Source organism: Anolis carolinensis, unplaced genomic scaffold, assembly GCF_035594765.1.
Source record: "Anolis carolinensis isolate JA03-04 unplaced genomic scaffold, rAnoCar3.1.pri scaffold_7, whole genome shotgun sequence".
NCBI classification, from domain to species: domain Eukaryota; kingdom Metazoa; phylum Chordata; class Lepidosauria; order Squamata; family Dactyloidae; genus Anolis; species Anolis carolinensis.
In genome coordinates this window covers 16,227,176-16,252,367 of record NW_026943818.1, presented here as the reverse complement: position 1 = coordinate 16,252,367, position 25,192 = coordinate 16,227,176, and the positions used below count along the sequence as shown (strand labels likewise).

The following is a 25,192-nucleotide window of genomic DNA, read 5'->3' as shown; positions in this document are numbered from 1 at the left end:
GAGAAGAAGGAAGACACGGGCGACATGAGTCCAATAAAACAGAAATAGGTGTTTCTCTGAAACGGAGAAAGGCAACGATCCTTTGCAGGAGTCGGGATCTGTCTTTCCCCGTCTCAGACGTGGCCATGTCACACCACCAGGGGGCGCTGATTGACAAGGACAGTCCTCCAGAGGGGGAATCCACACGCTAAACTTCTCCAGATGTTTTCGGACTCCTCCAGAAACTTCGTTTTTGTGGCTGCCACAAAATTGGTTGAGATTAGTGTTGTGCATGATATTCTTTCCATTCGTTTCATTCGGGCATTCATTTCGTACCATCCATTCGGATGGCGCAAAACGAAAGAGCCCACTTTCGGCTGCCACAAACTAGGCTGAATTGGTTGAGACTAGTGGTCTGCGTGGTATTCATTCCATTCATTCCATTCGAGCATTCGTTTCGTACCGTCCATTCGGATGGCGCGAAACGAAAGAGCCCACTTTCGGCTGCCACAAACTAGTCTAGTGGTCTGCGTGGTATTCGTTCCGTTTGTTCCATTCGGGCATTCGTTTCGTACCGTCCATTCGGATGGCGCGAAACCAAAGAGCCCACTTTCGGCTGCCACAAACTAGACTAGTGGTCTGCGTGGTATTCGTTCCATTGGTTCCATTCGGGCATTCGTTTCGTACCGTCCATTCGGATGGCGCGAAACCAAAGAGCCCACTTTCGGCTGCCACAAACTAGACTAGTGGTCTGCGTGGTATTCGTTCCATTGGTTCCATTCGGGCATTCGTTTCGTACCGTCCATTCGGATGGCGCGAAACCAAAGAGCCCACTTTCGGCTGCCACAAACTAGACTAGTGGTCTGCGTGGTATTCGTTCCATTGGTTCCATTCGGGCATTCGTTTCGTACCGTCCATTCGGATGGCGCGAAACCAAAGAGCCCACTTTCGGCTGCCACAAACTAGGCTGAATTGGTTGAGACTAGTGTTGTGCATGATATTCGTTCCACTCGTTTTATTCGGGCATTCGTTTCGTACCGTCCATTCGGATGGCGCGAAAAGAAAGAGTCCAACGCTACCCCCCCCCGGCGTGTCCACCCTTGTGGCCTTCCTCTTTGCCTGCGTTTTCCACCGTTTTTGAGTCCGTCCTTGCGCAAAAAAGACATGGCAGACGTCGTTGTGTTTGTATAAAAGATATTTACTTCAATTATCACACCTAGGGTGCTAGTGAATAATAATAATAATAATAATAATAATAATACATCATCATGTGAGTTTCGTACAGTGATATTGCTTCTCCACCTGGCATAGGGATGGGTTGGTTGTACAGTGCTGAGAACAGGCGTCATCGTCGGGCCAACCCAAAGCGAATCCGTCGCTGCCAACCATATAAAACTTTATTATTTTTTTTAATAAACTTTCTGAACAAGAAATAAAATGGTACAAAAGATGAAGTCACAGCAACACAATGTGGGGCTTCTCTCAAAGCTACTTGTACAAAAGAAAGAAAAAATGACACTTTTTTTGGTCAATTGGGTCTTTGTGAGGGTATTTCATTAAAATTGTGATTGTGAATATAAGAAACAAACTTCTAAAAACATCTAAGACTTAGTGCGTTACAGGAAAAAAATAATATATATATATCTATTTATATTTATATATATATATATATTTATAAAATACTGCTAAAAATGTTGGACACCACAAGTACACGGGGCGGGGGGAGTTAAAATGGAGCTTATCCTTTCTTTTTAAAAAGAAAATATTCTCAGGAAAAAAAATACACCTTTTTTGTGTTTCGAGTTTCATTTTTGTGCTGTATTAGTAGTCAGGGCAAGTCCAAAGGTTAGCCCAATAAAATGGCAAGTAGTTATTGCACAAATGCAAAACAAATAATAATAAAATAAAATAGAAAACAAAACCTTCAGAGCACGATCCCCGGGGAAGGTTTTGTGCAAGGCTCTCGTGCGCAAGGCCTTCCGGGAGAACCGTGCCCTGGACCTTAACATTATACTTATATTTATATGACGAGGGGGGAGCAAAGAACACTAAGGAGCTGGTCGCCACTTCGCTTTGGATTCCAACGTCCAAATCGGCACACACAACGTTCTCTGAGAGAGCAGGACGCACAACTCGGGTTAATCTCGAGGAAAAGACGGTAACAGCGGCGCAAAGCGGCGCTCGACACGGGAAATGCATAGACTGTTTCGAGAGGGCTTTTTTTTCCGAAAAGCAGCACAACCCAACACAAAAGATTTCGTGACTCCCTTCAAGCACACCTGGGCGGCGGGGACCGAGGAGCAACAACTCCCCCGAGAACAAGCACATCTCCATCGCGGGCCACAGACACAGATTGTGGTATCCGCTGAATCCATGAACGGAATGGGACTCCCATTTCTATTCAGTTGTAACCCAGCGGTGAGGTTGTGCATCCTACCCACAAGCTTTGGATCTCAATCCCAACCCCTGACTAAACGGAACAAAGCGCAGCCTTCCCAATGTTGCTCCAGTCGTGATGTCTAAGGATGAAGAACACAGGGGTCCAGCCTACAGACCAAGAGCTTGACACACGTGCCCATGGGTGGCCAACGTCTCATTTCATCTGAAAAAACCGCCACATCAGACCTGCACAAACTACGGCCCACGGGCCACACTCCCCGCTCTTACTACTGGTCCGACTACTGCCAAGTTGTGTATGCCTGCCTGTTCTACATTTTCGTCATTGTTTTCATGCAAAGAAAGAGCTAGCTACTTCGACTTTGTTTTGCGCAAAGAAGGAGCTAGCTGCTTCGACTTTGTTTTCGCGCGAAAGAGCTAGCTGTTTCAACTTTGTTTTTGCGCAAAGAAAGAACTAGCTACTTCAACTTTGTTTTCACGCAAAGAAAGAGCTAGCTGCTTCAACTTTGTTTTTGCGCAAAGAGCTAGCTGCTTCGGCTTTGTTTTTGCGCAAAGAACTAGCTACTTCAACTTTTTTTCGCGCAATGAAAGAGCTAGCTGCTTCGATGTTTCGTCCAAAGAAAGAGCTAGCTGCTTTGATTTTGTTTTCGCGCAAAGAAAGAGCTAGCTGTTTCGATGTTTTCGCGCAAAGAAAGAGCTAGCTGCTTCAACTTTGTTTTTGCGCAAAGAAGGAGCTAGCTGCTTTGACTTTGGGGGCAAACTAATCAACGAGGGACCAAATGCTTGTCTTTTGGCTGTTTCACAACATTTCAGACGGGAACTGTCAAAACACCACCCTCCGGATGTGATTGAGATGCGCTCCCCATCGGCCCTGGCCACCCCAGACAAAAAGTGAGGAACGCTGGCAGACACAACGCAGAGACATCCTGATTTTGCTGACTTATTAAGGCCCTGTTGTTGGATCAACTCCAAAAGCGGGCTGATATGCAAAACTGGATCTGTGTTGTGTGTCTCAGGAGCAAACAACACTTGCCCTCCTCTGTCGCCCAATGCCCACAGGTTGAGGAGGAACATTTCCAAAACCCGTGGCTTGTTTTGCCAGTGCATCTCAGTCCACTTTGTGTCGGGAGAACTGGAGAAAACAGAAGAGGATGGAGGGAACGAAACACTGAACAAAGATGTGCACAAAACCTCGCTTCCAATCCGTGCCTCTGCTCTAGCGAGATGCTCCCTGTTGAGCCACAGATATTCATAGCCATACCAAAAAGAAAACTGAAAACCACCCCGACCGCGCTCTGGGAAACACAAGGTGACACAAGAGCCTCGATCGAGGGACAAAATGTTATTTTCTTGGACAAAGTGACTCTTCACAGACCTACTCCACAGGCTCAAGGCGGCTCTGTTGGGCACATCCACCAAGCACTTACACATGAAACAAGAACCTCAAAAACAATTGACTGATATGGGGCCAACGGAGAAGCCTCCGGGGGTTATGGGTCCACCCACAGCTGCTGTAACATGAAATAATCTCATTCCAACTTGGGAAGGCCCAAAGGTTTGTGCGAAACAAGCAGAGATATGTTTGCAAAGCAGATGATTAAGAAACGGAGAAAGTGGCGGTCGTGACGGAAGAGGCAGGAAACTTGAAGATGCGCTCAGCTTGTTTTGAACAGGTCAACTGAAATGGCCTTGGAACGGGACTCTCATTCGAAACGGGCAAGGAGGCCATCTTGGTGTTTTTAAGGCTGATTTAAAGCCAGGGCAATCCCATGATATCTAGGGCTGTGCTAAACGGCGGAAATCTGCTCAAATTTCGGGTGCCCACTTTCTGTTTCCAGGAAGGTTCCGGGAGATTCGGATTCGTAATTTGGGATCTGGAGTTCCGTTTCTTTTTTTTGGAAACAATTTCCCGAAAAACAGAACGGATTTCGCACACCCGATTTATATCTAGATATGATTCTGGGGAAGGAGCTATTAGGCCTCTCACGGATCATTTGCATAACTGGGTTCATTTAATCTAGAACTTCCATCTTCCTCGCCTTATGACTGCTTTGTGCGGAAGAGCAGTGACAGAACACACTGCGGAAGACTTTGCCCCAGACTCAGGGCCGGAGGAAGGTGGTGACATTATAACCTGGCCGACGAGCACCTGCTCCTCGAATGGATCTTTAGTGAATCTGTTCTGTGTTTGGGAAGATTCCGGGAGGGATTCCCAGCCTTCTGAACGGGATGAGGAAGGTCAATAATCGCCAGGTGTTTCATTTTCAGAGAGTGATAATGAGAGAGAGTGGCAATTAGACAGGGAGCCGAGGTTACTTTTGAGAACCAGGCCTCCCCGGAATTCTCTTAGGATCTCTGCAAGGAAGCAGGGAGCTCAAGGGCAAAGGAATGCGTTCATGCCTTGTAAAAAGATGGGTAAATAGCGGAGGTGCCTGCCGTTCTGTTTTTGGGAAGATTCCGGGAGGGATTCCCAGCCTTCTGAACGGGATGAGGAAAGTCAATAATCACCAGGTGTTTCATTTTTAGATAGTGATAATGAGAGAGAGCGGCAATAAGACAGGGAGCCGAGGTTACTTTTGAGAACCAGGCCTCCCTGGAATTTTCTTAGGATCTCTGCAAGGAAGCAGGGAGCTCAAGGGCAAAGGAATGCGTTCATGTCTTGTAAAAAATGGGTAAATAGCGGAGGTGCCCGCCGTTCTGTTTTCAGGAAGATTCCAGGAGGGATGCGTTCGGATTTGTAATTCGGAATTCCCGAGTTGTTTGTTTTGGGAAGAATCTTCCCCAAAACAGAACGAAAACAGAACTGATTCTGTGCCGTTTCACACACCCTTATTAAGAGGCAACAAGTGCAAAAGGGCGGATGAAATTAGAGGATGATTTGCCAGGAGGAAACTAAACCAGGGGGCCCATACATTTTATGGATGAGCCCACCAAGGAAGGAGAATTTTAATAGACCTATCAGGCAATGCCCCAATGCACACAATAATCTTAATGCCAAAGGACTGCATGCACAAACCCCGCAATTTCACGCAAATATTGTCACCCCAAAGAGACGCTTTTCTTTCAAGGCCAGCCCCCCAATTAGGACGGTTCCCTCTATTGCACGAAAGAATCCACGTTTGCGCTATTAAGTGCTTCAAACAGATCAAGGATGCTCTGACAACCACCGCTGCTGGTTTTGAGTCCACCTCAACTCAACGAGTCCGGCGTTGCGATTTGGGGATTTCATACCATTATTCTCAAACAATCTAAAATCCAGATGACCCGTACTTTGAGATTATGCCCCCCAATCAACAGAGAGACGGCGATTCAGAAAAAGGTCTCCCAAAGCAGTTGCTCAGAGCTCACAAAGACAAAGGCTGAGTCTGACTCGGAAAGGAGAGCAAGCGCATGCTCACCAAAGAGATGATTAAGCGGAGACTTTCTCTTGATCCGTTATAGACAACGAACAAAATAGGCTCTCCGAATGAGTACTTTAATAGGTCCAAGGGAAACTGATTAGGAATGGGATATCTTTCTTTTCTTTAACAGTTTACTTTTACTCGTTGTGATCTTCAGATTTTTTTCTGAGGCCCAAATGAGTCCAGCAAGTGAAATGTACTGGTATAAAAATACAGAATTTAGAGGCCATGCTATACGCCAGGCATACGGAGGCCAGATGCGGCCAGATGTCTCCTTGGCATAAGGACACAGCAGCCCAACACATCCTTATGGCAAAAAGATGGGGTAGGAAGGCACGCAGCAGCCGAGAGCCTTCTGGAGCACTCTCAGCGACTGCATGTCTCGCCCTCCTCCTGGCATAAAGACAGTGCGAGTGGCTCTGTCATGCTGGGAGGACAGCTCGAGGACGGCACGGGGCAACTGAGAGCCCTCTGGAGCCACCACATGTCTCGCCCTCCTCCCGGCATAAAGACGGCGCGAGTGGCTCTGTCATGCTGGGAGGACAGGTCGAGGACGGCACGGGGCGACTGAGAGTACTCTCAGCCACTGCATGTCTCACCCTCCTCCCAGCATAAAGACGGTGCGAGTGGCCCTGTCCTTATGCTGGGAGGACAGCTCGAGGATGGCGCGGGGCGACTGAGAGCCCTCTTAGCCACTACCTGCATCGTCCTCCTTCCTCCCAGCATAATGCCAAAAGAACAGCCTGAGGATCGGGGCAGGAGGATTGGGGTAGCTGCCGTGTGTCCCGCCTTCCTCCCAGAGTAAGGATGTGGTGAGCAGACCCGTCCTTATGTCATGCCGGGAGGACAACCTGAGGCCCTCCTAATTTTCCCGCCGTGGGAGGAAGGCACGGAGCAGCCGAGAGCTCTCTAGAGCACTCTCAGCCACTGCATGTCTCGCTCTCCTCCCAGCATGACGGTACAAGCAGCCCCGTCCTTATACCCTGTCCTCTTGGCATAAGAACATGGCAGCCCGCTTTGGGAGGAAGGCACGGAGCAGCCGAGAGCTCTCTGGCGCACTCTCAGCCACTGCATGTCTCACTCTCCTCCCAGGAGGACAGCTTAAGAAGGAATGAGGTGGCTGAGAGCCTGCTAGAGCATTTTCAACTTCCGCCTGTCTTACTCTCTTCCCGGAATAATGCCAAGAGGATAGCGGGAGTATCAGGGGAAGAGGGTGGGAAGGAAGCCACATATCTCATCTTCCTCCAGCATAAGGGTGGGGTGAGCAGTCTCGTCTGTATGCCAGGAGGACAACCTGAGGATGACCTGGGTCCGGCTCTGCCTCCTCTTGGCTCCGCCCCGTCCCAGGGTGGCCATGTGTGCCCAGCTGTCCTCTCTCCCGGCCCGGCCCTTCTGGCTGAGCCCGTAATGTGCCCCCAATGCCTGCTATAAGCCATCTGGAAGAGACCAAATCCTCTTTGTATGGATTCGTGCTGCAGTCTTCTGGGTCTGCGGAGAGGAACCGATTGCATCTTCAACCTGGAGTTTGTTTCGACAATATCTTAGCAAGCCGATGCCATTCAGCAGCCTTGGGATCGCTGGGAGCTACTCGTTCTATCTTCTTCGGTGTCAACGGCACTACCTGGGTAACCTGCTTTTCATTACAATAGTCCAACTGGTCCTCCATATACTCGTGGATTCAAACTCCCATCTGAACAAAGAATGAAAGCTGTATGTCATCCGAACACTACAAATCCATCACTGTTGCCTCGAATTCGTTGGCCAACACAGTGCCATGAAATCCATGAGCAGCTTGGCTTAAAAAGTCATCTATCTAGGAAGCTGTCCAAAATGGCTTTAGAAGGTGATATTATTGCTTTGAAAACTATCAGAACATCCAAAGGTGCTCCAAGATGTTCCTCAGCTGTATGAAGACAGAATGCATGGAAAGCTCATGCTCCCATTCCTGTGGAACACACCCAGGTTTCTGAAGTCCATTGTTATTTAGATGAATTAGCAAATGAATCACTTACAACACCCAGGATTTGAACCTCTAAGGCATCTCGTTAGGGCTGATTCTAAGAAACATGTAGAGTTGGCTCTTGGAAAGGCATGGAATTCACTCTGTAAAAAGTTCAGCGAGGTCTTCTACTAGGTTTCAGCCCAAGTGCCACTGGCATGTTTTCCACCGAGATATTTCCACGCAAAGCACATCATCCTAAGCCAGGCCGTTATCCATTGAATGACACTTAGTCGTGGTTCTGAGAACTGGGAGTCACTTGAATCCCATGAGGATCTCCAGATGCCACTCTCATGAGACCGACTCATCATAGTTCTTCTGGAGAATTGGAGCATCCTGCCACCAAAAAAAGGAGAAAGAAGTAGAAGAAGAAAACAAAAGGCAGCCACAATGTGAGAGAAACCATTGCTTGGCGGAGCCGTAATGACATCTGTGTGGCAAACCATGCCCTCGCTTTACCTCTCCTGCAAAATGTTGGCTCTGCTGAAAAAGGGACAACCTTCTCACTAACTCAACACACTACCTACCGTATTTAGAAACATTACAATCGCAGTCGATTGTAACGGGTTAAATCTGGGCTTGTTGGTGCATCTTAAAATCACAGCAACCCACACTTAGTCCAAGAGATTGTTACCACGCATTAAAAAAAAGCCTCAGAGCTGAAGAAGAGGAAGAGGTTCACCTTGGAGGATGTTTACTATTTGTTTCATTTGCGTTTCCGTTTCGTATCTTCCATTCGGATGTCACGGAAAGACCCCCCAATGAAACAAAAACTGACTTGAAATGAAAGGCAATTTTGGGAGGTCAGACGGAAACGGATCGGGGCCTCTACGAAAGCCAGGATACGAAACGGAACAAGGTAAGTCCCGAATGCACATGAGGAAAGATGGCTGAGAGAGAGGGCCATGTGAGCCAGGTTTCTTAAGGGTGTGCGAAATGGCACAAATCCGTTCTGTTTTTGTTTCATTCTGGAACACCCAATCCTGAATTACGGATCCGAATCTTCCTGAAAACGGGACGAAAACAGAACCGATTTCTGCTGTTTCGCACATCCCTAGTTTCAATATCTGAAAGGAGGCCAAAAGGAGTCAAGCTTGTTTTCGGCGAGTAGGACACAGAGCAAAGGATTTAAACATTAGGAAGGACTTCCTGACGGTAAGTTGGTGTGAGGTCAAATTCAAAAACCCGAAAATGTGGAATATATTGGTTTTTCGAATAAGCATATGTGGAAACGGCCTTGTGAAAAATTGGATGTCGAGTGAAACATCTGAATCGGCAAGAGGGCGAGTGAGCTCAGACTCCGATTTCCGCACAACTGTTCTGTTAGGATTGTTCAAAAACCCGAAATTGTGGAATATATTGGTTTTTCGAATAGTGACGTACGTGGAAACGGCCTTGTTAAAATATTGGATCTTGCCCATTGAAGATGTCGAGTGAAACAGCTGAATCGACAAGAGGGCGAATGAACTCGGACTCTGGTTTCCGCACAAGGATTGGAAGCCGCAAGTAACGTAAGTCCCGTTACTCCGTTTCCATGCTCTTCCAAGAGCTGTCGGTGGATGAACTTATTCAACTGAAGAAAAAGGCCCTCGTGCCCCAAAGCATTTGCTGGTGATGATCGAGCTGCTCCGATCGGAATGGCAATCTCAAGAACTTGGTAGGACTCAAAGCTGACCAGCCGCAGTGGCGTTTAATCTGGGAGAACCCGAGTAAGTCTTGAGAATGGAAGATGCCGGCCTAATGCATTTTCTGAGCAGTCACTTGGCTCGCCTGTCCTGGTCTTTCTCTTCACACCTCAATGAGAAGCGACAGAGGGATCCCAAGCTTACAGAATCTCACGGTTCGTAGCCAGTGGGCAGAGTGATGCCGTCGTCGACTCGATCTCGCGGTGTCCCCGACCCTTGAAATGGCGGTCCTTGCAAGGAGTGAGTGGGAGAAAGAAGATGGATCTGCTTTGGCACATAGGCAGGCCCTACTACCGTGGAGGGAAGAGAGGATTCTGGACGCGCGATTCGCACAAACGTGATCTCGGTGGCGACGGGGAAAGGACGAGCAGCGAGACAAGTAGAACTTTGTGGGGTTTCTTTTTTTCAAGGCACTTCAATATTGCTTTTCCAGATGGGGGCAGAACCCGAGTGAGAAGCTGCGGCAACAGCATCGGCCCGCGAGCGATGGGAAGCGGGCGCCCATGGATGTGGCCACGGTCGAGGGTTTGGGAGGAAGAGAATGGAACGGGAGTCCGCTATTGCTGCAAAGGAAACACAGAAACCCCTGAAGGCCAGAAAGACGCCCCTCGCCTGCATAGAAAGTGTTCCCTGATCGGAGGGAAGCGCAGCAAGTGCTGACAACGTGCACAGGACGACCTTCCCATTGGAGCGAGGCTTTCCCGTGGGCTTCCCGGGCATCTCAGGCCCGCTCCCATCAGAGGCCGAGGATATGCGGGAGCGGCCGATTCCTCGCAGAGTTACTCTGCTCAGAAAGCAACACTTTGGCATGCGGTCGCAACGCACCAGCACCAGAGACACCCCATTCCCTAGATATTCTGCAGGCAAAGGTGAGTCTTCGATATTGCCAGGATACTCAAACTACGGTAGAGTCTCGCTTATCAGACTTAAACCTTCGCTCTCCTACCCTCACTCCCTCGCTCACTCACCAGGCCAGGTCTTGGTGCTGCCCCTGTCGTGAGTGAGTGAGTGGGGGATGGAGGGAGGGCCTTTCTGCCCTCCTTTGCTCACTCACTCACCAGGCCGGGTCCTGGTGCTTTCACTGCTGGGACCCAGCCTGGTGAGTGAGTGAGTGAGTGAGTGAGCAGGGAAGGGAAGGAGGGCCTTTCCGCACTTCTTCGCTCGCCTGACTCTCTCCTTTGCTCACTCACTCACCAGGCTGGGTCCTGGTGCTGTCACTGCCGGGACCCAGCCTGACGAGTGAGTGAGTGAGTGAGTGAGCAGGGAAGGGAAGGAGGGCCTTTCCGCCCTTCTTCGCTCGCCTGACTCTCTCCTTTGCTCACTCACTCACTCACTCACCAGGCCGGGTCCTGGTGATGTCACTGCCGGGACCCAGCCTGACGAGTGAGTGAGTGAGTGAGTGAGCAGGGAAGGGAAGGAGGGCCTTTCCGCACTTCTTCGCTCGCCTGACTCTCTCCTTTGCTCACTCACTCACCAGGCAGCGATGGTAGCAGTGGTGGCAGAACTAGGACCTGGCATAGTGATTGAGCGAGGGCGTCGGATAATACGGTGTGTCGGATGAGCGGGACTCTACTGAATATCATTACTTTTCGAAAATCTGCCTCCTCCTCACTGTTTGCAGACTTCAAGCACTGACGTCCCGATCCCCTCTAAGTAGTCATGGAACCAAAGAAATTGTTCAAGAGTAAGACGTGGTCTCAGCGAAACCTTCCGATCTGGGCCCTGGAAAGACATTTTGCCTTTGTTTAAAGCTACTACTGCACACTTAAAACTGGTGAGGGCTTGAAGTAAGTGCTCCGGTCACTCCATAATTTCCTTCCCAAGAAGCCATGCAAGGAAGGTGGTTTCACATCTTACAGTCCAGCAAAAATAATAACAACTATAAAAAGAATTAATTATCAGTTAATACAAGCACATTGAGCCGTCATGTCGGGAACCCCTTTCGATCAGAATGCCTTCCCTCCGCATCATAAAGATTAATTAGAATGCATGAAGTCCTGAATGCACCGTTAAAGTGTCATCAAAAGATATTGACCTAAGACAAAAGTTTTCCATGGTACACAATACGGTCCGAAACAAAATAAAGCAAAACAAAAAAACCCTAAAAGAACAAACAAACAAAAAGAAATTTGTTTGTCAACAATATACAGTATGACAACTACATCTTGTAAATTATACCCAATACTGCCGGCAGTCTATCCGTCTAAAGAGTATTTGCCCCCTTCCATCCCTTCCTAATAATCAGATAATAAAATACAGCACCTATAAATAAGCAAAAAAATAATAATATATATACCGAAATCATCTATCATTAGTTTTAAAGATATGGCAATAAAAGGAGTCTAAACCAGCGAAACGGTCGAAGCTCTAACTGATAAAACAGCTTATTGAAAAAGGTGGCAGTAATGCACTCTATGTGTGCACGAGGACGTAAGAAAATACAGACGTATAAAATTGCACACCCACGCGCACACGCACACGCTCCCACGCGCAGCCACTCGTCCCTCCACACGCCGCTATGCTCGCGCATAGACACATAGACAACAGGAGGAGTCGGAGACAATTTGGAAATTCGACTTTGGACGCCGGTCGGCCCGTGCGGCTGCGGCGGGCTTGGAAGAGCCGGCGTTGGCCGCCTTGGGTTCCCGACCTCGCCCGGGCCCGTCCTCGTCCGGTTCAAGGGGAAGGGGAGTATTAAGATTGGTCCCACAACTGAGAAGGATTAGAAAATTAGAAATCAGTGCTTGCCGTGGGACCACAGTCCGTGAGGAGCTAGTTTGTGAAGAGGCCGCGGCGTGCGATCGGCTGGAACAGGCCCGGTCCTATCTTGGTGGGAATTTTAGGCGCCCCACCGCATGCCCTCCGGGAACGTGGGCTTTGCCTATTGGGACGATGTGCCCTGCGATCCAACGAGGGCACGGGTCGGCGGAAAGTGGGCTAAGTGCTTCCCGCGACTGCAAGGTTTCCAAAGCGGTATGACCGTATTTCACCGAGTCTAAGGTGCTGACTAAGCTTCAATTTCCTTTTTTTCTCTTGATGGCGAAATAAATTCCTCTGTGTGCGCAATATCTTTTTTTCCCCCGTTCCAACCCGAAAGTCATCTCGTCCCCACGAGACTGTTTTATTCATTCTACGGGCGGAAGCAGTGCTTAGCTCAGCCAGATGGTAAACAGACAACTGGTTGAGGACACAACGGTGGCTCGTTCTCCTTCTTCAGAGGCTATCAGTTTAAAAAAAAAAATTAATCGAAGGCGCCATCGATTTTAGGATGCACCCTGCACAGTAGAGTCTCACTTATCCAACACTCTGGATTATCCAACGCCGTCTGCCTCCCGCCTGGATCCACGGCTGTTTCTCTGGGCAGCAAGGACTGAATGTTTTACGCATTTAATTTCTGACAAGTTCATTTTATGCAATTCTATTCCATGCCATCATGCCAGTGGCCACATGACCTTGGAGATGTCTACGGACAACGCCGGCTCTTCGGCTTAGAAATGGAGAAGAGCACCAACCCCCAGAGTCGGACACGGCTGGACTTAATGTCAGGGGAAACCTTTACTTTTGCTATCTTTATTTGTAGTCAATTTGTTAGTAGCTGAAGTTTTTGTAGTCAATGTTTTCAATACATTGCGATGTTTTGGTGCTAAATTTGCAAGTGTTCCCTCACTTATCGCAGGGATTGCATTCCGGGACCACCCGGAATAAGTGAAAATCCGTGAAGTAGGGACACTGTATTTATTTTAATATTTATACCTTATTTTAGTAGTTAGGTGGCCTTTCTCTCCTTCGCAAGCCTGTTTCGCACTGAAGTTGTTTCAGTTTGGTGAGGCAGACTGCAATTTGGCAGAGAAGGCTGTAAAACTGCAACTCCCAGGATTCCCGGGAGCCAGCGAAGCATGCATGTGCGAAAGGCAGGTGCCTAGTCTTCCGTAAGTTACTTTGTGTTGTTTAATTTGTTAGTCTGATAGATAGATACCACTTTTGATTGGATAGCATTTTGATTGGATAGCAAAAAAACCTTGCGAAACAGCGACGGAGCGAAAAGTGAATTGCGAAGTAGCGAGGGAACACCTTACAGTAATTACTACATTGCATTACAGTGTATTGAACTGCTTTTTCTGTCGATTTTTTTTGCAAAACATGAAGCTTTGGTGCTTAATTTGTAAAATCATAACATAATAGGCTTTTCCTTAATCCTTCCTTATTATCCGATATTTTCGCGTATCCGACGTTCTGCCGGCCCGTTTTATGTTGGACTAGCTGTGCCCAGCCACGCATTGCTGTGGTTAGGACTTAATTTTACTTTTATTTTTGTTGTATGAACGTAGAGGCATGGATGAGAGGTTGTGTTGTTAATTTTCGAGGTTGTGGGGCATTTAGTTTAGTTGTTTTGTCCGGTGCCGTGATTCCACTACCCTTTTATATATATATATATAGACTAGCTGTGCCCGGCCACACGTTGCTGTGGCTAGGACTTAATTTTTCTTTTCTTTTAGTTGTATGAACGTAGAGGCGTGGATGAGAGGTTGTGTTGTCAATTTTCAAGGTTGTGGGGCGTTTAGTTTAGTTGTTTTGTCCGGCGCCGTGATTCCATTACCCTTTTATATATATAGATAAGTGAGACTCTACTGTATTTGGAGTCCCTAAAATGGAGGAAAAGGACACCTTACATTCGGTGAAATACGGCAACCAAACTCTTCCGCCTTCCGGGTCAGCCTGTGCATAAGTGCGGACTTTTGTGCCCGAAGACCATTCAAACACGGTCTCCGGGTATCAAGTGGAGTGATTTCTTTCCGCCCAAAGCCTTTGGCCATGCGCAGGAGCGGCTCTATCGGCTGGCGCGCAAGGAGAGCCCGACCGGACCGATCCGTGCGTCCGCCCACCCCGTTCCAAGCTGTCTCCCACTCCTCCGAGAAATGAGGTCTGATCCGCGTGCTCCGTGGTTAGAGGTTAGAAAGCAGATTACAAAATACCTAGATTTCAGAACGTTCCGTCTCCTTATTCTGTCCTGATTTGGCCTAAAATGGAGTGTATTAAACAAATCCCGGCCCGGAAAGAGACCGGAATCGGTTAAAGCTATGAAACGATGTGCACTACAAGTCAATTCTCTATTCCACTTTTACGAGAAAAAACACTGAAATCAGCTACCACAAATTAAGATATTTTCCTGATGTGACTTTTTTTTTGTTTTTGTTAAAAAATACGTGGAGTAAATGTGGTTTTTTTTTTCTTTTAAATCCCAAGTTTCAAACAAATATTCTTTTCTCTTGAAAATATTTAGGAATTCAAACTAGTGTGTTTAGAGTCGGGTTGACTGTGCAATCTCTTAGTGGCAACTGAACAGCTACAAAAACACCTTTTTTTTTCTTCTCCAAAAAATCTCCCCTCCCCTCCTTTTTTTTGTTTGTTTTCCTGGTTACAGAAGATAATCGTGTATTATTATCATTCCGTTTAGCCATTAGATGGCAGGTTAAAAAGCCCCCTTTTAAATATGTGGGTTTCATTTTTTTTTCTTGCTTGTATATATCTGTTTTAAGGCCCACACCAAAGCGGAGGGCAGAAGGCAAAAGTTGTGTGAGTTTTTTTTTTCTTCCCCAGAAACTGTGGAAATCACTTCAGGGCAATTCGTAGAAACAGTTCAGGGTACAAAAAGCGGGACGACACCGTTCTCTTCCGTCTTCTTCTTCTTTGTTGTCGAAAACACAAACGTGAAACCCGGTGGAGACGCTCCTTTTGCTCTCTCGATGCACCGTGGCCTATGGCGTTTTGTGCCCCGTGGCCTGCAGGGCGGTAAGTGCGGGACGTAGATCCGAAACCGGCAAAGAGGTCCAAGCGTCCGGGCACGGAGTGGGGTGAGTGGGGGGCCTGCTCTCAAAACTCCCACTCCACGGGCTCCTCCCGGCTGGCGGCCTTCTCCAGGCGGTGGATGATGCTGTTCAAGTTGGCCGCCTTCTTTTTCCGCAGGGAGTTGTCCCGGGAGTTCTTGGAGCAGGCCGTCGTCGCTTCCGAGAAGCCGAAGAGGCTCTCCAGGGAGTTGGCCTTCCGGGCGCCCGGCGTGGAGCTGGTACTTGGCACAATGGGGATCCTCCCCGCTCGCTCCTCCTTGGCCTGGCCCGAGCAGCGCCCGCCCGGGAGGACGCAGGCGGACGAGGTCGAGGCGTCCCCCTCCTCCTCCTGCGCACAGTTCGGTGTGGCCCCCCCGGTACCCCCCGGCCGCGGGGAGGCTCCGAGCCCGCCCTCCTCGTCCGTATCCTCTTCCCGGCTCCCCGACTTTTCCGAGGACCCGGCCTCTTCCCCGTCGGCGGCTCCCGCTCGCCCTCCCTGAGACTTTGTGGCCGTGGCGGTGCCGCTGTCGTCGTCCTCGCCGTCCGGGACCCCGAGCTTTGCGTCAGCCGGGCCGTCGGTGTCCACCCCGTCGCAGCTGTCCCCCTCGGAGCCGTGGGCCACCCCCCGGGCGCTCCGGGCAGAAGGGGAGTCGCTGGCCCCCGCCTGGCCCTGGCCCCCCGCCTGGATCTCCTCAATGAACAGCTCTCGGCGGATGCGAGACCTAGGGAAGAAAAGGACAGGGCCAGAATCAATCCGGGGCACGCGGTTGAACCCCACACCAAACCGCGTTTATTTTCTGTGGGACCCTAACTCTATCCCTGATTTGTTTATTCAAAATATATTCTGGAAAATTCCACTACCGGCAGTCCCCAAGTAGGTTGTTGTCAATCCAATACAGTTGCATAGAATATTTATATTGTGGAATGATATTTTAAATTGTAAGTCGCTCGGAGCACTCTGGTGGAGAGCAACTAATTGAGAAATCAAGTGAAGTGAAGAAGTGAAGTGTGTATGTCATTCTTTGTTGTTCTGCAAATGTTCTGAGATATCTCTCACACTGAAATCGCAATAAAAAGAACCCATGCTTTACAGTGATTGCAAAGTGATTGATAAGAATTCTGTCGGTGAAAGCCTTTGGCAACCGGGAGGGCCCGAAGGGAGAGGGGTACCTGTAATTGTGGAACCAGTTGATGACGGTGCTGGTCTTGAGGTTGAGCTGGGTGGCCAGTTCCTCAATGGTTTTTGGTGATGGGTATGGCTTCTGCTGGTAGGCGCGCTTGAGCGCCTCCTTCTCCTCGGGGGCCAGGACCACGCGGGGCTTCTTCAGCTGGTGGTGCTGGGCCTGCGGGCTGGACCCTTGGCCGTAGTCCAGCCCGGACGAGGACGACTCCGGGGCCTGGCTGTCGCTCACCGAGCTGTGCCGCCGCTTCATGTACGCTGGAGGGCCAAAGGGACCGAAGAGCAAAGAGGTGAGCCCGAAATATCCAGAAATATCTTCGTATTAGGTTAGGTAAGGGTTACCCAACATCCCAGGGTTCCCACTGCCTCTCCCTTAACCCTTTACCAATACATGGCCAACACGAAATACTGGAAGGGTTTGGTGGGCATTGAACCTTGAGTTTGGGAGTTGTAGTTCACCTACAGGAGCCCCTGGTGGCGTAGTGGGTTAAAGCCTCGTGACTTGAAGGTTGGGTTGCTGACCCAAAGGCTGCCAGGTTCAAATCCAACCTGGGGAGAGCGTGGAAATGCTCCCTCTCTCAGCTCCAGCTCCATGTGGGGACATGAGAGAAGCCTCCCACAAGGATGGTAAAAACATCAAAACATCCCCTGGGCAATGTCCTTGCAGACTGCCAATGCTCTCACTCCAGAAGCAACACGAAAAAAAAAAGTTCACCTACATCCAGAGAGCAGTGTAGACTCCAAACAATGATAGATCTGGACCAAACTTGGCACAAATACTCAATATGCCCAAATGTGAACACTGGTGGAGTTTGGGGAAAATGGACCTTGACATTTGGGAGTTGTAGTTGCTGGGATTTGTAGCTCACCTACAATCAAAGAGCCCCTTGAATCCCACTAACGATATAATAATAATAATAATAATAATAATAATAATAATAATAACTTTATTTTTATACTCCACCTCCCTGAAGGGACTCGGGGCGGCTTACATGGGGTCGAGCCCAAGTAAATACAATAACGAAATAAAACACATCAAATGAAAAACACACGCAATTATAAAATTTTAAACATTCACATATAAAGTGAATTGGGCCAAACTTCCCAGTCAGAACCCCCATGACCAAGAAAAAGGACTGGAGGGCTTTGGGTTCCTAAGACCATCAGAAATATGTGTTTTCTGATGGTCTTTGGCGACGTCCCGACCCCCAGGTCGCAACCTTTAGGGGTCACTCCAGCCGGCCATGTGGAAAGAGACGTTGTTTCCGGCCACTGGAGTTCGGAACAAGCAGTTCCTGGTTGTGACCATGAGAGGGCGCGTGGAGGCAAGGAAATCTCGGCTGCTAAGTGTAACTTAAGTGCAACATATATATACAGTAGAGTCTCACTTATCCGACACTCCGTATTATCCGACGCCATCATGTGTCCGATTGGGAGGGAAGGGGATGAACCGTACAATCAAAGGGGCTCTTCGATTGTAGGTGAGAACTATACATCCCAGCAACTACAACTCCCAAATGTCAAGGTCTATTTTCCCCAAACTCCACCAGTGTTCACATTTGGGCATATTGAGTCTTCGTGCCAAGTTTGGTCCAGATCCATCATTGTTGGAGTCCACAGTGCTCTCTGGAAGTAGGTGAACTACAACTCCCAAACTCAAGGTCAATGATAATAATAATAATAATTTATTTTTATACCCCGCCACCATCTGTTTTGGTACTTAATTTGTAAAATCATAACCTAATTTGGTGTTTAATAGGCTTTTCCTTAATCTCTCCTTATTATCCAAGGCCCGTTTATGTTGGATAAGCGAGACTCCTATTGATCGTGGGAATTTTGTGTGCCAAGTTTGGTTCAGTTCCATCGTCGGTGAAGTTCAGAATGCACTTTTATTGTAGGTGAACTAGAAATTGCAGCAACTACAAATCCCAAATGACAAAACCAATCCCCTCCCAACCTCACCAGTATCCAAATTTGCGTGTATCGGGTATTTGTGCCAAATTTAGTCCAGTGAATGAAAATACCTCCCGCATAAGAGATATTTACATGATGATGAGATTATGATAGCAGTAGCAAAATAACACTTATGAAGCGGCAACGGAAATAATTGTATGGTTGGGAGTCACCACAACACGAGGAACTGTATTAAGGGGTCGCGACCAGAGCCGGCCCTAGGTAATTTTCAAGTGTAGGCAAACAGAATTTTGGCACAACCCCCCCCCCCCCCAAACCAATCACTGAAAAATAAAAGTGTTGGATAACAGGAGACAGGAGTTGCCTCGATGGCGCCCCCCACAAAATGGCGCCACAGGCAACTGCCTAGTTGGCCTAGTGGTTGAGCCGCCTCTGCTCGCGACCTTGGCAAGGTTGAGAAGCACCGAGTTGGAGAAGCAAGCCAATTCAAGGCGACCAAGGCGGCAGGCGTTACCTTTCTTCTCCATGCGCTTCATGTCCATCAGCTTCTCCACGTTGTTGGGGTCGTTGAGCCAGAGCTGCATGCGGACGAAGGGCTCCCGGCCCTTGAGGCTGAGCTTGTGCCAGGGCTTTGGCCGCGCGAGCAGGTCCGAGACGGAGCCCTGCGTCAGGCCCAGGATGGTCTCCCCAAACAGACGCTGCCCTGCAAAGAGACCACGACGCAAGGTGAGTCTGCGCTGCCGCGGGAAAGGCAAAGGGTTCAGGAGAGAGGACGGCGGCGAGCACAGTCGAGGCACAAAGGCCTCCAAGGAGAGGGAGCCCCAAGCAAAGGCGTTCGTTCGGGGTGGCTTGGAAAGAGTGAGGTGGGCCCACCCCGAGGAGGGAGCAACCGCCCCCAGGAAAGGTACGCCGTCCTTTCAAAGCCACCGGGAGCGGTTCTGGAAGACAACACAAAAGAAGCGGAGCACACCATGTGGCACCTGAGGTGGGGCCACCCTACCCTTGAGCGCCCTCCCACCCAAGATGCAGGAAACCATGGCCTCAAACCGCACTCCGTGTCATTTCCCTCCCTTGATTTTGGCCAAGATGTTGTGATTGTACTGCAATTCACTTCCCGCTCCGACTCCCTTCTTGAGAGAAGCGATTCACTTCCTGCCCCGATTCCCTTTTGAACTGAGCGATTCGCTTCTCACTCCGACTCCCTTCTTGAGAGAAGCGATTCACTTCCCGCTCCAATTCCATCTTAAGCGGAGCAATTCACTTCCCGCTCCGACTCCCTTCTTGAGAGAAGCGATTCACTTCCCGCTCCGATTCCCTTCCCGAGTGGAGCGATTCACCTCCCACTCCGATTCCCTTCTTGAGCGGAGTGATTCACTTCCCGCTAAGCCTAAGTAGCTTGGGATCGTGGCCGTTTTTCATCCTGTTTCAACTCACTCAGAGCCTATGGATATCCTCAAATGCCATCTGGACATTAAATAGACTCCTCTCTACCCATTACATTTGCCACATTACATTTGCCACATAAAAGCCAAGTAAGAGCAATAGCAAAGCCATTCTTGAAAGGCCTAGAGGAGGAGTCCTCTAGGCCTTTCAAGAATGGCTTTGCTATTGCTCTTACTTGGCTTTTATGTCCTCTAGTATATTCACCATACACTGGGATTTGATTACGTGCTGTTTTTTATTGCTTGACTCTATCTGTATGCTGCATTTTTAAAGTAAAGCAAACTCGGCAAACCCAACCAGCCAACCCAACCCAACAACAAAACTTGGATATCTTGGGATAAGCAATGATGTTCAGAGTAGACTAGAGCTCTACCTGGTATTGCATGAAACGAGGCCATGCCAGAAGTTAATAGAACTTGTAACTGGGGTGCACCTGGATTTCTGAGCCAACACCTAACACCATTGCCAATGTACAGACCAGCATGGTGTCACCCATGCGCACAAAAGGTCACCCCTGTTCTTTAGATGCCTATCTGCTTCCTCGGGTCTTTCTGACCAATGGAAGGTTGATGGCACCTTGTTTTTGGAGCACCGAGCACTCGATTGTAGGCCCTGTGATCCGGGTCTATGTGTTATCGAGCTTTGCCGCCCAAGGCCTGAAATTTTTTGTTTTGTTCAGACTTTGGATGGAAAAGCCCATTTGTATAATTTCCGTAAGCGGCAGATGGAAACGGAAACGGGGCCATATGAATGAAACAAACAATTTTATACAACTGCGCAACCCTACTGTCAGGCTGCAGAATGATTTGGAGGTCACGGTTAAGAGAAATGCCCTCCCCAAATGCCCCCCGAAAGCTCAGAGAGGCCATTTTGGCTTCATCAGCCTTGTTTCCCATCCGAAGCCATGCAAGTTTCACACCTACATCAGGCACTCGGGCACTTTAGTTTTTACTAAACTAATTTAATCTATTGGAACTACTGTTTTAAATGTGTTTAACTAATGTTTTTATTGTTTATATTTTTCTTTATTAACTCGTCATCTCTTTTGTTTATACTGTTATTGCATTTGGCTCTTGTTGTGAGCCGCCCCGTCCTTTTGGGGAGATGGGTCAGGACAGAAATCAAGATGATGAAGATGATGAGAAAGATCTATCAAATGGCCTGGGGTGAGGGGCCTAGGGTGAGGGGTCTGGGCCGGGACAGTGACAGACAACCAGGGTGCCTCCTCCGCCCCCGTATTTTTTTTAGCAAACAGAAGGCAAAAAAAAAGGAAAATATTGTTCCACACCTAATGCAAAGGTTGGGGTACATTTCTTGCCTCTTCTGCTGCATTTTAGGCTTGTCAGCCACGCTGTAGAAAAACAAAAATCATGGAGGGGAGGGAAAAAAAAAAAGATTTTATGTAAAAAGTGACATCAGAACAAAAAGTCAAATCACAGCATGTTTCCCTCCGAAGTCAGGGACCCTGGTTTTCTGCGCATCCTGAAACCGGACCCAGAGCAGCCGCCGGGCGCCACGGGGGAGCCCGGTCCGGTCCTGAAAAAGGGGGTCTCTCCCCTGCGAGGGATGCCGGGAAAAGGGGGTTCTCATGGGGGAAAGGAAGGACATCGATGCCGTGCCGGTCAAGGTTTCCCGGGACCAGAAGAGGCTCTGGGTGAAGGGGGGCGGGGCTACCGCCACAAGGGTGGCCTCCCTCTGATCCCCAGAACCCACCGCTCCCATCTTGCACAAGGTTTCTGTTCGGAGTCCCACCTAGCATTTTTGCGTCGTCTATTCCGGGGCTCGGTTTGGGTTTGGTTGGCGGTTTGCTGTGACTTTTTTTTTGGTGTTCCTGGTTGCAGAATGACTGACAGTAAACCAGTGTCCCCGCATAGAGCATGCAATGCAATGCATTGGTCACCCGACGCCTACAAGCATTGAGCGCCCGGCACTTGGCGAGCCAGGCCCTGCAGCAGGATGCCACGTTGCTCCGGCAAAAAGGAATCAGCAAGCAATTTCGTCCCAAATGGATGGCTTAAGCTACAGGTCCTGGCAGGTCTGGAGTACAGAACAAAAATGTATGTGTATATACATACACTCTTGTAAAACTCCCAAAAATGTCTCCAAAGTAACAGTTTCTATGTTCAAAGGAATTCTTCGTTTGATTCGCAAGGCCAAGAACTGGTACACAACAAGGGTTGTTCCCCTTGTTTCGTTATCACTTCCTCGGGTGTTGTGTCTGTTTTAATTATGTTGTACTTAGTATTTTATTTATTTATTTCCATCCTTTCTATGCCGCCCTTCTCACCCGAAGGGACTCTGGGCGGCTCACAATCTGGCAAATTCAAAAATAAAACATAGCAATTAAAACAATCACTTTAGAATAATCCAATAAATACATTTAAAACAGTACAATAAAAATACTGTATGTATATGCAGGTATGAATACGTTAATGAAGAATTTATGCTTTGTAATTCATTTTCTGGAAATGTAGTTGTATTGATGGTTTTTTTGCTGCCAACATTTTGTAATGTTGCTTCACTTTTCCAGGATGCTCTATTCCATTCTCCTTCCCACCTAGATTTCCATTTTTCCGTTTTTCTATTTTTGGTGTCTAATGCAGAAAAAATTATGACACTCCCCCAGGCCCCTGTTTGTTGTAAAAAATATAAAATAATAAGTAATGGATAATGGAAAATATCTTGCCTGGCATTTCAAGCCTTCCATCAATATTACCAACATGGACTTTACATGACCTGTACGAAGACTTGAGGATTCTGGATGAATGGATTTTAATCTTGGACATTCTTAAAACTTTATATAATGTGATTTTATTTTGTAATGGTATCTGTTGTTTTGTAGATTGTTTTATATCAATTGTTGTTTTTACATTGTTTTTAGGCATTGAATTTTGGCCTGTTTACTGTAAGCCGCTTTCGAGTCTCCTCGGAGAGAAAGGCGGGGTAAAAGGGATGTAAATAAATAAATAAATCCGTTCGTCCACATAAACCTTGCACGTAACATCTAGTATGCTAGATAAAGGAGTAAAAATAACATACACAATAGATATATGAAACTCCCATACTATTTTTAAAAAAAACCTTTCCTTAGCAGTGTTAATATTGCTAAGGCGGCTGCTTGGCGGCTGTGATGGGCTGGATGAGGGCGAACAAGCTGAGACTTAATCCTGACAAGACAGAGGTCCTCCAGGTCAGTCGTATGTCTGATCGGGGTCTTGGGTGGCCACCTGTGCTTGACGGGGTCGCACTCCCCCTGAAGGCGCAGGGCCATTGCATCTTGGGGGTCCTCCTGGACTCATCTCTGACACTTGAGGCTCAGGTGTCGGCCTTTGCACAACTAAAACTTGTGCGCCAGCTGCGACCATACCTCGTGAAGTCTGATCTGGCTACGGTGGTCCATGCCTTAGTCACCTCTAGATTGGATTATTGCAACGCACTCTACGTGGGGCTGCCTTTGAAGACGGCCCGGAAACTCCAACTAGTTCAGCGGGCGGCAGCCAGGTTCCTAACAGGAGCGAATTACAGGGAGCCGTCTACGGCCCTGTTCGAGGAGCTCCACTGGCTGCCGCTCACCTTCCGGACCCAATTCAAGGTGCAGGTGCTGACCTACAAAGCCCTGAACCAGGGGTCCCCAAACTAAGGCCCGGGGGCCGGATGCGGCCCTCCAAGGTCATTTACCTGGCCCCCGCCCTCAGTTTTATAATATAATATTTTTATATCATTTTAATAATATAATATATTGTATATACATATTGATAATAATATTATAATATTATACAATATAATAGTAATAATAATACCATATATTAATATGAATTATATGTTATATATTACATATAATATTACAGTATAGTGGTATAGTTCAATATAGTAATATATAATGCTAATATTGTGCTATGCTAATAATATAATATATTGTATGTACATATAGCTGCTCTGAGTCCCCTTCAGGGTGAGAAGGGCAGGATATAAATGTAATAAATAAATGTAGTAAATGAATAAATAAATAATTTTAGACTTAGGCTCGCCCAGAGTCTGAAATGACTTGAAGGCACACAACAACAACAACAACAACAATCCCTATTAACCTGACTATCTCATTGGCCAGAAGCAGGCCTGCATTTCCCATTGAAATCCTGATAGGTTTATGTTGGTTACAATTGTTTTCATTTTTAAATATTGTATTGTTCTTTCGTTGTTGTTGTTGTTTTGCACTACAAATAAGACATGTACAGTGAGCATAGGAATTTGCTAATTTTTTTTTTTCCAAATGATAATTCGGCCCCTCCACAGTCTGAAGGATTGTGGACCGGCCCTCAGCTTTAAAAGTTTGAGGACCCCTGCCCTGAACGGTTTGGGACCCACTTACCTTTCTGACCGCATCTCCCCCTACGAACCCGCACGATCTCTTTGTTCATCGGGGGAGGCCCTCCTCTCGCTTCCGCCTCCGTCACAAGTGTGGCTGGTGGGGACGAGGGAGAGAGAGGGCCTTCCTTCTCCGTGGCGGCCCCCATCCCGGCTCTGGAACGCGCTCCCCAGGGAAATTAGGCAAGCGGCCACCTTGGAAGTGTTCAGGAAGAGCCTGAAAACCTGGCTCTTCAAACAGGCCTTGGAAGAAGTAGACTAAACCCTGGTACTAGCGGGTTCTTCTGACCAGTTGTACCTCTTGGTTAACTCCCTGACCTAGCCTCAGAGTTCACCCCGGTCTAAGGCTCTTCCCATGACCTTGTAGCACCTTAACTTCCTTCTTGTTTACAAGTTCCACTCAGTGCACTTTGCCCAGCTCGTTTTATGTTTTCATTGCTGTGTTTCTGAAGTGTTTTATAATGACTGTGATTTTTAATGCCTGTTAAATTTATTTGTGTGTTTTTGTATTTGATATTATTGTATGTTGGTTTTATATCTGTAAGCCGCCCCGAGTCCCTCTGGGGAGATGGTGGCGGGGTACAAAAATAAAATTATTATTATTATTATTATTAATATGGGAGTTTCATATATACCCGCAATGGCAGTAGGAGAATCTATAGGTGTCTTGACTCAACTGGATACGGAGCGCCTGCAATGGTAGGCGAGAAAACTGGAAAGAGAGGAGGAGGATGGGACCAAGAGTCCAGTTTCTGATGCCTGACATGATGAGAATGAAGCAAGATTCGGCCTACAGAGTTTTAATTCGGACACGGCTCATGAGGCCTGGTCGGACTGAGAGTAGCGACATTCCGCCACGGAAAGGAAACTACACCGCCCTGACTTCTATTTCTACTTCCACCACCAAACATTTCCAATCTCTCGGCCAATTTTTGGGCCTCTAGAAACTTCCCCTTCCCTCCATCCCTCCAATCAGAATACGTCCAAACCACAGTTGTCCACCT

General features: G+C 48.0%; 1 protein-coding gene across 7 annotated transcripts in view; it reads right to left on the bottom strand.

Annotated features, from left to right (window-relative positions):
* cux1 (cut like homeobox 1) overlaps positions 1 to 25,192 on the bottom strand; it is a 182,891-nt gene that overhangs the window by 5,287 nt on the left and 152,412 nt on the right. For 3 of the 7 annotated variants that reach the window (XM_062960050.1, XM_062960053.1, XM_062960051.1), the window contains 4 exons: positions 21,112 to 21,174; positions 18,895 to 19,083; positions 16,457 to 16,724; positions 1,157 to 16,008 (listed from right to left, as the gene is read on the bottom strand). The exons of 2 other annotated variants lie outside the window; for them this stretch is intronic. In XM_062960050.1, coding sequence (XP_062816120.1) covers positions 15,333 to 16,008; positions 16,457 to 16,724; positions 18,895 to 19,083; positions 21,112 to 21,174 — 1,196 coding nt within the window. In that variant the 3' untranslated portion in view covers positions 1,157 to 15,332. Of the gene's footprint in view, positions 1 to 1,156; positions 16,009 to 16,456; positions 16,725 to 18,894; positions 19,084 to 21,111; positions 21,175 to 25,192 lie in introns of those variants that run through there. 2 more of the 7 variants (XM_062960052.1, XM_062960056.1) reach the window with 1 other exon arrangement.